We start from the raw sequence: 13,585 nt of genomic DNA on the forward strand, positions 1-13,585 counted from the left end.
GAGCCTTTATTGCTATTCATGTTAAATGAACCAAGAATCAATAGTTCATTTGAAGTACAATGGAGTTGCTCAGATGTCTTAGAAATTTCTGAAACCCACAGAACCATCTTATTCATTTTTGTCATGTATTAAAAAGTTTGTTCTTCAAACAAGAGGCAAATGAAAACATTGAATATTTATCTCAATTGGGGTTTAACTAAAATTCATTTTAAAAAAGATCTAGTATTTACTAAATACAATTTGAAATATGGTGTATTGTGGGCTACATGATATTTCTTATAAAGTCAACCATTCACATCAATGACAAAGTTTCCTGACATAAAAATAATTCTTTAAACCACTTGGGTATCGACTGACAAGTCAGGATCTCAAGAGATTTCTCTGGGGCTTCTTAACTTTTCAAAAGACACTAAGTTCCTTGAGGGCAAGAGTTGTTTTTATTTTATCTTTGTATTCTCAGCATAGCATAGCATAGCATAGCATAAAGTTTGACAAATAAGAGGTATTAAAAAATGCTTGATAATTGATTCAATCAATGCTTAACCTTGGGCTGCTATAAGAAGCCTACCACTGCCATACCTCCCAATGTAGAAGATATGTAACAATAATGGAATAATGTAACAATAATAATAATAATAATAGCAATGATAACCACTAACATTTAAATAAAGCTTTTAAGGCTTGTAAAACACTTTAAAAATATTAACTCATTTTATCCTCACAACAATCCTGGTAGGTAGGTGCTATTATTCTCCCCATTTTGCAGATTAAGAAACTGAGGCTTCAGAAGATGTGTGTATGCATGTTTCTGTGTGTATATGTGTGTGTACATGTGTAATTCTTGTCCTCAAAATGTTTACAATCCTGTTAAAGAAATAAAAACTAATAGGTATAAAACAATTCCTCCATTAAAGTTTTCTCAGTGCCTCATTATCATGTGGAAGTCATTCTGGGATTTTAATAGCTGTGCCAAGGAAACGTAAAACTCTAGTAGGTCTTACCAATCTAGAAAGACCTGACAATAAAATATGTGTCATTCTATCAGCAGATTACTTAAAGTGAGAGAAGTTAGCCACAAGCCATTAGCAACCAAGCAATAGATGTTTTTTTTTTTCCAAACACAGCAACTCATGAATATCATTTGCTGAGGCATAGGCATACTGCAATCTGTGTCAGTGGAAGTATCCACACATATGGAAAACACAGATATTATTGAATGTTGAAATATGAGACAATTAGAGATCAACACAGGTGGATATGTAATTGAGTATTAATCATATGGTAAAATCTAGAAGTATTGCAGAAATTCAGATAAGGAGATTAGTGAGAGTTAGATCTCTCAGGGATGACTTCTTTAAAAAAAAAGTAGGAATTGAGGTGATCCTTAAAAACATGAGTTACAGATCTTAATAGGCAGAAAAGAGAAGAGAGCATATTCTAAGATTAGGGAATGATATTAGTGAAGGCATACAGGATTGAATGAATATTGGTGTATTTGTGAAATAGTAAAGAGACTGACCTCATTGGAATAGAAAATGTATGTTAGGTAATAGTGGGCAACAAGATAAATAGGATATAAAGGGATGAGGGGAGGCATTGAAGGGCAGGAAAAGGTATTTATATCTGATGTACAGTGAAACAGGATGCTTTCAATCATTTTTAAGCAGGACTATGATGTAATAAAAATAATGTGCAAGGAAGATAAGTTTGGGGGTTAAGTTTAAGATAGATTACACATAGGACAAATTGAAGAATGCTCAGGGAAAAAGCTGTTGCACTCATCTAGTAATAAGGACAAGAATTAGGGTAGTATCAATGTGAATAGCTAAGTAGTGATACCTGGGAGAATCATTTCACAAGAAAAGTTGAAAAAGTTATTGACTGAATTAGGGAATGTATGTAAGTAATGAGTCAAAACTCCAATTTTTTTTTCTTTTAGCCTGATTCATTTTGATAATATCACTGAAAAATAAGGAATTTAGGAGGACCAGTAGTTTTGTGGGAAGAGATTGTAATGGTAAATTCCTTTGGGTACATGTTGAGTTTAAGTTGACAGTGATATATCCAAGTAAAAATAATTAGCAGGCAGGCAGCCATGAGGTCTGACTGAGACAACAAGCCTAGAAAAAACTGATTTGGGTGTTATAAACATAGAAGTAATGATTTAGGACAAAAAGAAAGAACAAGATTCCCAAAGAGGCAGCACAACACACTGGAAAACTTACTGGTCTTAATGTCAGGAGACCTAGATTCTAATCTTGACTCACTGCTAGGAATTTAGGGGATCTTGGGCAAGTAACTTAGCTCTCTGGACCTAGGATATGTATCCTCATTTGTTAAATGAGAGAGAGAGAGAGTTAAATGAGAGTTGGACAACATGGCAATTAAAAGACAGAGAAGCAAAATCAGGTAAAACGACAGCAAGGACTTAAAATAATAATAATACTGGCATCAAAGCCCACTATATGCTAAGGCTTATGGTAAATTCCAATGGCAACAAAAAAAATAAGTAAATTGGGAATAAGAGGAAAAGATAGAAAGGGATAACTCTACTACTTAGGGTAGTTGGGAAAATAACAACTGACAGAAAAAAAAATGAAGAAATATTTAACTTGTGGTGGAAGCAATATCTTAAGCCCTTTTTCCCCATGCAAATTAGGCTAGTTTACCTTAAAAGATATTGTAACCATCCTTGAGATTTCAATAGTGCAAGGAACCAACAAGGCTCTGGCCATGACAAAGCTTCTTTGTCACCCAGGTACTGAACACCCAGGATACCAAAAACTAGAACCCTGCCCTGAAGCTTCAGACCCATAGACCAGTAGAATGAACAACACTAGGAAACTATATTCATCCGAGTTCATGCTTTATCCTGGATGAACATGCCTTCCTTACTCCGAATTCTTCCCTTCCCCTGCTATGTCTAAGCAAATCTGCTTTTGTTAACTATTGATATAACTTACAAGTATCTTATTTCATTCTCATTTCAGAACTAAACTATTAGGGAACTGGTCTGAGTCAATCCCAGCCAATTACAGAGCTCTTAATTATTTTTGTTTCTGCATTAAAGAGAATGATCTTCAGATGGGAAGGAAGATAATAAAAATAGTTCAAAGGGAATTAAAATCCAAGATAATTGTGGAGATGGAAGGTGAACACTAGTTGCTCTCTATAACTAGGTGGACTACATGTCAGGCTGACCCACTATCTGTGATCTTCAACGAAATGTGGTGAAAAGGAGACAAGCTATCAGATTTCAGGAAGGCAAATTCTTCTCTCTCTTTCTCTCTCTGTCCCTCTGTGTGTGTGTCTCTGTGTGTTCTCTCTCTTTGTCTCTCTGTCTTTCTGTCTCTCTGTCTCTCTCTCTGTCTCTCTGTCTCTGCCTTTCTCTCTTCGTCTCTCTGTCTCTGTCTCTGTCTGTCTCTTTCTCTCTCTCTCTCTCTCTCTCTCTCTCTCTCTCTCTCTCTCTCCCTCTCTCTCTCTCTCTCTCTCTCTCTGTCTCTCTCCCTCTTTTAAAGAAGAGCATGAATACTGGAAACAATAGACCAATGAGCTTGGAGTCAATGAAAGACAAAATTCTAGACTGGACTGCCAAACTAATTCCTTATGAGAAATAAGAAGAGAAGATCACTATAAGCTGTCCTGGGATCATTAAGAATGTCAGAATGCCCACCAAAATTTCAAAGATAGAAAAGTCTCACATTACAGTACCCATATATTTATACCAGATGATTTTTATAACAGCAAAGAACTGGAAACAAAGAAGAAATCCATGGATTGGGAGGATCAGAGAACAAATTTTGGTAGATAAATAAAATAGAATATTCCTGCTCCACAAGATATTTTGAATGTGATTGATTTGGAAAAGCAAGAAAAGATATATGAACTGATTCAGAGTGAACAATATATATGACTAAAACAATTTAAGTAGGAAGGAAACAAAAGACCAAACAATATGAACTGAACTGTAATTGAAATGAACTATTTGTGTAAGCCAAGTCTGGCCTTTGAGAAAATGAATTCCCTCTTCAGAGATGGAGGATTCAGGGCACAGAATAATGCATGTGCAGTCAGAAATATGGTTGGGTGGTTTTTACTGAGCTGCTTTTTTACCTTTCTTTATTCTTTATTATAAGAGATGGCAGGGGAGGAAGAAGGGACATGTAGCAAGTGTCTCCTGCTGCCCACTTTGGAATTTGTCCTGTCACCATTCCAGGTGACCACATCATTCTTGGTGAAACCATGGAAACTTAAGAATGCACAGATGTCCTCTAATTGCTTCTAACTATGTATCGCTCATCCCTTTGATTGGTTGCTGACCCAGAACTCTGTGGATATACTAAAGAAGCAATCTGCACATCAGAGTCCTCTTCCTATCTGGCTTCAAAGCATGAAGACCATTCAGAATGAATCTGAAAAAGTCTACTAAGTGAATGGCAAAAGCTTCATCCCCATGTGGGGCCCCAGGCAGCCGGGAGCATATTTCATAGCTAGGCAGGTCTGTTCCTAGGACAACAAGCTGCTCTTTTTTTTCACAATTAGGTAATGGTAGAGTAATGTTGAGATGGATGAGTCCAAATACCTTGGTGAGTTTCAGAAAATCCTGGGAGGCTGGTGAGGCAAGGACTACAGTATCCACCAGAGAGTCAATTGTAGGATATAGCAGCAGCAGGGATGATTTGGTGCAAAGGGAGGAGTCAAATTTGGAGAGAATGGGGCCACCAGGAAAAAAAAATAATCATTACTGTGTCATGATCAGTAGAGGAATGATGTCTCCTAAATTTTTAATAGATAAGATATAAAGATATGGACTGGAGTATATTATAATTAGTTGCAAAAGTGCCAAAAGACATTGATAAACTGGAATGCTTCCAGGGAATTATCATCAGGATGGTGTTAGTACATTCAAAAATGTGCCATGAAATAACTAGTTGAAAAAAATAGATAAAAATAACATGGAAAAGAAAAAAAACTTTGGTATATAAGGAGAATATGGTAGCAGTCTTTAAATATTTTAAGAGATTGTATGTCACTATTTCGCCCAACTGTATGCCGATAAATTTGACAATCTTAGTGAAATGTATGAATATTTACAAAAAATATAAATTGCCCAGATTAACAGAAGAGGAAATAAAATACTTAAATAACCCCATTTCAGAAAAAGAAATAGAACACATCATCACTGAACTCCCTAAGAAAAAATCTCCAGGGTCAGATGGATTTACAAGTGAATTCTATCAAACATTTAAAGAATAATTAATTCCAATACTACATAAACTATTTGGGAAAATAGCAAAGAAGGAGTCCTACCAAATTCTTTTCATGATACAAATATTGTGCTGATACCTAAACTGGGAAGATTCAAAACAGAGAGAAAAAATTATAGACCAATTTCTCTAATGAATATAGATGCAAAAAATTTAAATAAAATATTAGCAAATAGATTGCAGCAAGTTATCTGGAGGATAATACACTATGACCAGGTAGGATTTATACCAGGAATGCAGGGCTGTTTCAATATTAGGAAAAATATCAGCATAATTGACCATATCAACAACAAAACTCACAGAAATTATATGATTATTTCAATAGATGCAGAAAAAGCTTTTCACAAAATACAACACCCTTTCCCATTAAAAATACTAGAGAGCATAGAAATAAATGGAGTCTTCTTTAAAATGATAAGTAGCTCTATCTAAAACCATCAGCAAGCATCATATGTAATGCTGATAAGCTAGAAGCATTTCCAATAAGATCAGGGGTGAAACAAGGATGTCCATTATCACCACTGTTATTCAATATTGTACTAGAAATGTTAATTTTAGCAATAATAGAAGAAAAAGAAATTGAAGGAATTAGAATAGGCAAAGAAGAACAAAACTTTACATATCATCTTTGCAGATGATATGATGGCATACTTAGAGGATCCTAGAGAATCAAGTAAAAAACTACTTGAAATAATAAACAACTTTAGTAAAGTTGCAGGGTATAAAATAAACTCACTTAAATCATTGGCATTTCTATATATTACTAACAAAGACCAACAGCACGAGATAGAAAGAGAAATTCCATTAAAGTTACTGTAGACATTATATAATATTTGGGAATCTACCTGTCAAAACAAACCTGGGAACTATATGAACACAATTATAAAACACTTTTAAAACAAATAAAGTCAAATCTAAATAATTGGAAATATATCAGTTGCTCATGGGTAGGCCAAACTAATATAATAAAAATGACAATTCTACCTAAGCTAATATATTTATTCAGTGCCATACCAATCAAACTACCAAAAATTATTTTATAGAGCTAGAAAAAAAAATAATAACAAATTCATCTGGAAGAACAAAAAGAACAGAATATCAAGGGAATTAATGAAAAGAAATGCGAGTGAAGGTGGCCTAGCCATACCAGATCTTAAATTATATTATAAAGTAGTAGTAATCATCAAAACTACTTGGTACTGGCTAAGAAATACAGTGATGGATCAGTGGAGTAGGTTAGGTACACAAGACACAGTAGTCAATGACCACAGTAATCCACTGTTTGATAAACCCAAAGACTCCAGCTTGTGTGAAAAGAACTCACTATTTAACAAAAACTTCAAGGAAAAAAATGGACAGAATGTGGAACTCAAAGTTTTAAAAACAAATGTTAAAAATTGTTTCTACATGTAACTGGGAAAAAATAAAATACTAAATAAAAGCTTTTAAAAAAAAAAGAAAAAGAAAAGTTTTTTTTTTTAAAAAAAAGATCCCAGCAGGGCAGAGCTAAGATGGTGGAGTAAAAGCAGTGACTTGCTTGAGCTCTCCCCCAAACCCCTCCAAATACCTGTGAAAAATGGCTCTAAACAAATTCTAGAGTAGCAGAACCCACAAAAAGACAGAGTGAAACAAATTTCCAGCCCAAGACAACTTGTATGGTTGATTAGAAAGGTCTATCACACCAGGCTGGTAAAGAAATGCAGTTCAGTGTAGGCACGTAGGCAAAGAACAGGCCTCAGCGAACCTGGAGTAGGCCTCAGGGGACTAAATCACAGGCAACTGTGGCAGTTTCCAGACTTCTCAACACCAAATGCCAAACACAACTTAGAAAGTCAGTAGGAAAAGTCTGTGACCACTGTGAGAGAGAAGCTAGATTCCTAGCCTCAGTCCCAGGGTACCCTCGGGCAGCAGCTGCTTCCAGAGGTTCTGGCCCACATAGTGAGGGGAAATCAAGTGACTGATCAGAGGGGGATTACAAGGATCTCTTTGCTGGTGCTGAGGCAGGATTCTCTTGCTTTGCCTGTGCTTGGGTCTGGGTCACACTTCTGGGTGGTGGTCCTGGGATGAGGAGTAGCACTGGTGTAGTGGAGCTTGTAGTGGCTGTGGAAAGGGAATCCTTCACACAGTTTCAAGGCAGAAAAGAGTGCTTGTGGTCACTCACAGACCAGAGCACAGCCCAGGAAAGAAGTTAACAACTCACCCTTGCTCATATCACCTTAGAAGAACTGAAAACTTGCAGGTTCCTAGAAGTATCTCTGAAAACAGCTACACAAAACCCCTGAAGCTTGGGACAGTACATTCTCCACACTGGAAGCAGACCTCTACCTTAACAAAGAGTTTAAAACTCAAGTAGTTGACTGGGATCATGAGCAAACAGCACACATAAAAAAAAAATCAGACCATAGAATCTTTTTTTGGTGACAAAAAAAGATCAAAACATACAATCAGAAGAAGACAACAAAGTCAAAGCTCCTGCATCCAAAGCCTCCAAGAAAAATATGAATCAGTCCCAGGCCATGGAAGAGCTCAAAAAGGATTTTGAGAAGCAAGTAAGAGAAGTAGAGGAAAAACTGGGAAGAGAAATGAGAATGATGCAAGAAAATCATGAAAAAATAGTCAACAGTTTGCTAAAAGAGACCCCCAAAAATACTGAAGAAAATAACACTTTAAAATAGACTAACCCAAATGGCAAAAGGGGTCCAAAAAACCAATGAGGAGAAGAATGCCTTAAAAAAAAGAATTGGCTAAATGGAAAAGGAAGTCCAAAAACTCACTGAAGAAAATACTTCCTTAAAAATTAGAATGGCGCAATTGAAAGCTAGTGACTTTATGAGCATTCAAGACATTGTAAAACAAAACCAAAAGAATGAAAAAATAGAAGACAATGTGAAATATCTTATTGGAAAAACAACTGACCAGGAAAATAGATCCAAGAGAGATAATTTTAAAATTATTGGATGGTCTGAATGCCATGATCAAAAAAAAATCCTAGACATCATCTTTCAAGAAGTTATGAAGGAAAACTGATCTGATATTTTAGAACCAGAGGGTAAAATAGAAATGGAAGGAATCCACCAATCACCTCCTGAAAGAGATCCCCAAAGAAAAAGTCCTAGGAATATTGTAGCCAAATTCCAGAGTTCCCAGGTCAAGGAGAAAATATTATAAGCAGGTAGAAAGAAACAATTCAAGTATTGTGGAAACACAATCAGGATAGCACAGGATTTAGCAGCTTCTACATTAAGGGACCACAGAGCTTGGAATATGATATTCTGGAGGGCAAAGGAGACAGGATTACAGCCAAGAATCACCTACCCAGCAAAACTGAGTACAATCCTTCAGGGGAAAAAAATCAACATTCAGTGAAATAGAGGACTTTCAAGCATGCTTGAAAAGACCAGAGCTGAATAGAAAATCTGACTTTCAAATACAAGACTCTAGAGAAGCATGAAGAGGTAAACAGGAAAGAGAAATCATAAGGGACTTATTAAGGTTGAACTGTTTATATTCCTACATGGAAAAATGATATTTGTAACTCATGAGACCTTTGTCAGTATTAGGGTAGTTTGAGGGAAATAAAATATGCATGTATAGATAGATTGATAGATAGAGGGCACAGGTGAGTTGAAGATGAATGGGTGATATCTGGAGAATAAAATTAAGGGGTGAGAGAGGATTATACTGGGAGAAAGAGAAAGGGAGAGGTAGGATGGGGCAAATTATCTCACATAAAACAGACAAGAAAAAGCTTTTACAGTGGAGGGGAAGTGAGGGAAGGTGAGAGGTAATTAATGAATCTTATTCTCACCAGATTTGGCTTACGGAGGGAATAACATACACACTCAATTGGGTATGGAAAGCTATCTTAGGGGGAGAGTGGAGGGGGGATAATAGAGGAGAGGGCAGATTGGGGGAGGAGGTAAACAGAAACAAACACTTCTGAGGAGGGACAGGGTCAAAAGAGAGAATAAAATAAACAGGGAGCAGGACAGGATGAAGTGAAATGTAGTTAGTTTTCCACAGCATGACTACAATGGAAGTGTTTTGCATGACTACACAAGTATAACTTCTATTGAGTTGTTTGTCTTCTCAATGAAGGTGGGTGGGAAGGGAGGAAAAGAGAACCCAAAGTTTTGAACCCAGAGTTTTAAAAACAAATGTTAAAAAATTGTTTTCACATGCAACTGGGAAATAAGATATACAGGCAATGGCAGAAATCTATTCTGTCCTACAGGAAAATAGAAGAAGAAGAGGATAAGAGAAGGTGGGGGAGATAGAAGGGAAGGCAGATTAGAGAAAAGGGTATTCAGAATGTACACTTTCTTGGGGTTAGGGGAGAGACAAGATGGGGAGAAAATGTGGAACTCAAAATCTTTGTGGAAGTGAATGTTGAAAACTAAAAACAAATAAATTAATGAATCTTAAAAAAAATAATTTAAAATGGAGATAAAAAATAAAATAAAATAAAAAAGAGCCTATATATCATATTTTGAGAAATCTTAAAATAAAACTGCCCAGATTTCTCATAGGATAAACTGGAAATAGAAAGAATCCAGAAATTGACCCCTGAAAGAAACCCCAAAATTAAAACTCCCAGGAACATTAGAGTCAAAATCCAGAGCTGCCAGTTCATAGAAAAACTTTGCAACCAGAAAGAATTCAAGTATGGAGGAGCCACAGTCAGGATCACATACAATTTATCAGCCATCACTGTAAAGGAGTGGAAATTTTTTAATATGATATTCCAGAAGGCAAAGAATATGGGCTGATAGCCAAGTATAACTTACTCAGAAAAACAGAGTATAATACTGTTTTTTTGGGGGGGGGATCTTTATAGAGAGGACTTCCAAATTTTCTTGATGAAAAATATAGAGCTGCAGAGAAACTTTGAAGTATAGAGGAGCAAAGAGAAAAATAAAAAAGATAGTCATGAATGAACAATGATAAAGGACTAAACCTCTTGCCTTAAGTTTGGATAGATGATACAGGTGTACCCTTTGATCCCTATCATCATCAGGGTTTAGAGAGGGAATCCAATTAGAAAAGAGTAAATCTGTTATATCTTGATAATTTTAAGTAAAAAAAAAACAATGAAGAGGGAGAAAAGAATACACTGGGGGATGGGAAGAGAAAGGAAGGTTATGGAAAATTATCTCGCATAAAGAGGCTATACATATGTAAACAAGGAGGAGGCGGTTGGAGAGGAGTGACTGACACTTGAACGTAACTTTCATCTAAACTGGTCAAAAAAAGGAAGAGCATATAAAGATGTAGAATTAAGTACAGAAATACCTTTCACTCAACAGGAATTCCAGTGGACTGAAAATGAAACATACTAGTCATCTAAAAGAGACTTGAAGTACTCAGAATGCATAATGAGATATACATACATACACATATACATATATACAAATATGTGTACATAAACACACACATATGAATGACATGGCCAATGTAGAAATTTGCTTTGACTGATTACAAATAGTTTTGTTTCTCTTGTGTTCTCAATAGGGTGGGGAAGGGGTTAGGATAGGAGGATGAGTAGGCTGATCATGGGTGATCAAATATATGTGAAAATATCTGTGTGGGGGAGAAAGAAGAAGGGAGGAAGAAAGAGAGGGAGAGGGAAAAGTAGAGGGACAGGGAGATGGAGTGGGAAAGAGAAACACTTGGAAACTCTGATCTACACAATGATCAATCATAATTCTGGAAGAGTCATGATGAAACATGGTAAAGACCTCCTGACAGAGAGTTGTAAGACTCAAAATACAAATTAAGACAATTTTTTAACATGGCCAATGAAAAATATTGTTAAGCTTGACTGTACATGCTTATAACAGAGGGTTTGTTTTTCTTGCTTTCTCAACGGGGGTAATGGGGAATTAAAGGTAAAACAACTTACCTTTGAAAATAAAATAAAATTTAATTTTAAAAATAAATAAAAATATACCAAGTCGAATATGGCCAAGAATACTAAAGTCATAGGAATACTAAAGCTTAAGACATTAAACAATACGTATAACACCTAAACACAAGAACACACACAATTGAATGTTTAAAAGAGAGTTGTTCTTAAACCTGGGTTTTCTAAAATCTCAGTGTATTGAACCCTTTTACTTTAAAATTATAAAATAATCCACAAATACATACATGGCAAGGGCTTCTTCTTAGGTCTGTTAATAGCTATTTCTTTACAGGTGTCTCCATCATCTTCATTCTCAGTTATCCAACAATCAACTGTGAGGGAAAACACTTCACCAGAGGCTATTTCTTCAAGTTTAATTTCTTCCAAATACCAACTGGGGTCCTTTCCACTATTGTCATGTCCAATGCGTATTTTATATAATTCACCAATATCTTTAAGATTAATCTGAAAAAAAATGTAGAAGTTATATACATACCAATCATTTCTTCTTCACCTGCAAATAAAATTCCCTCTATGTTACTGGTTTTTTTTTAAGTCCAGAAACTTCAAACACCAACACCTACACTACTTTAGCAACATTTCCTCACATGGAGTTTAAGACCTGGAGTATTTACTACATATAACGCTTGGAATCTTAGCCTCAATGAAACTTAGCCATCAAACACAGTTTGACAGCAGTCAGATGTTATGGATGTATCTCCAACTATTGTTTGGATTGTATTTTGGCCCATATCCAGTATTATTTTACAAAATAAATATGTTATCAATGTTATTTGGACAAAAATAATTAAGCTCATCACAGTAAAACAAGTGATTTTTGCCACTGAAACAGAGTGGACTTATTGTAACAACATGATCTCTGACACTTTATGCTGCCTGGCTCCAGTAGGCTATGAGTATGGCTGGCTGATAATTCCTACTTGAATGGTCTTTAGGTAATTGAAGTGTTTTTTGCTGATTTAAGGATTGATAACTGACCCTCACTCCCAGTCATGGAATATAAAATTGTTCAGAAGCATCTGTGTAGATTCCAATTTACTAGGGAAATTCTAAGTCTAAACTACACTGGACTCATTCAATTTGCTGGATGTTTAGAGAAAGATATAATTGGAAGATATCTTTATCATATCTATCACCTTTCTAAATCCTAGGCAATGAATCTTAAAAAGGTTAAATTCTTAGGAAAAACATACTATGAATATACAGTTATTTATTAAAATTACTAATCTATATTAATTTTTTTTTACATTGGAGAGGTTTTCTGTTTGTTTTTTAAGTGTTTTGCCTTGATAATCTTTCTTAGGGATGATGGAATTTAGAATAGGTGGTCAATTATCTTTTCTATAATCCATGACTCTCAAGTGTTCTGTTCTCGGCTTCTCTGAGGAAATTACTATTTTTAATTGGTTCCATATCTATACAAGTAGTTATTGTCAAAATATCTATTCAATTCATTCATCCTCTCTTCTTTTCAATCTAAAAAGAACCATCTCTTCTTTTCTTTTTTCCAAACTATACTTCTAACATCTTTCATCTAGGATCTTGTTCTGTTAATAATATCTTTCTTTACAATATCCAATCTCTCTATTTAGCTAACTAGAACCAAATTAATATGTCCCCATCTCCAAAATGTTATTTTGGTGGACTTGAGTCAGAAAAATCCCATTTGTTTTTTTTAACTCAAAAAATATTTTCTAAGAAACGCAAGTCTATAGCAACTAGTTAAAAATTAAGAAATAATCCTTGAAGTTGAACAACTTGAATATCAATTTGAAGTACACTTCCAGCTTATTAAAGATTTTTGCCATCAGCTGGTTATCTGGCATCTGTATTTTTCTGACAAAGGAATCACCACATTCAGATTCTAACACCTCATTGTCCAATGTCTTAGGTAAACAGTACTTAAGAAAATGAAGTTGAGAAGATCATTCAGACCAAAACAAGTAAACACAGAAGAAATTTATGCTGAAGGTGGCACAATTTTGAAAGTATCAAGGGTTTGATGGAAATGATGTCTGAAAATGAGAAATGTATCAAATGATTGATTGAAAAATCCTGGCTGGCATAACTATGAATAAAAGGTAATTAAAAAGCACTAATAACTACTGCCTCATATCTTTACTTTGCAAACCTTTATGTGAATTATCTGAACATGTACTGAAGGAATCTATGTTGAAAATATGAAAAAAGAACTGTTGAGTCCTTGGAAATTAATTTTTTCCACAAAAAAACATATCTTCATAGTCACATAACTGAATACAAGATCCAATCGTGTTTTTGTTTGTTGGTTAAAACTAACAAACAAAAAAAGAAACAAATAAAAAAATAACTATTGACTTGTTAGAGCAAAATTTAGCCTTAAATGCTTTCCTCTAACAAGGCACATCCCATT

At 35.1% G+C, this 13,585-nt stretch overlaps 1 protein-coding gene across 1 annotated transcript in view; it reads right to left on the minus strand.

Moving 5' to 3' along the window:
* The window catches only part of LOC114031725 (lipoxygenase homology domain-containing protein 1-like), a gene marked incomplete at its 3' end in the record, with an annotated part of 576,714 nt that overhangs the window by 193,024 nt on the left and 370,105 nt on the right, over positions 1-13,585 (minus strand). Inside the window, exon 27 of the mRNA XM_027846874.1 lies at positions 11,418-11,637. Within this exon, the coding sequence (XP_027702675.1) occupies positions 11,418-11,637 (220 nt within the window). The remainder of the gene's footprint in view (positions 1-11,417; positions 11,638-13,585) is intronic.

Source organism: Vombatus ursinus, unplaced genomic scaffold (genome assembly GCF_900497805.2).
Source record: "Vombatus ursinus unplaced genomic scaffold, bare-nosed wombat genome assembly UNPS02015255.1, whole genome shotgun sequence".
Taxonomy (NCBI): Eukaryota; Metazoa; Chordata; class Mammalia; order Diprotodontia; family Vombatidae; genus Vombatus; species Vombatus ursinus.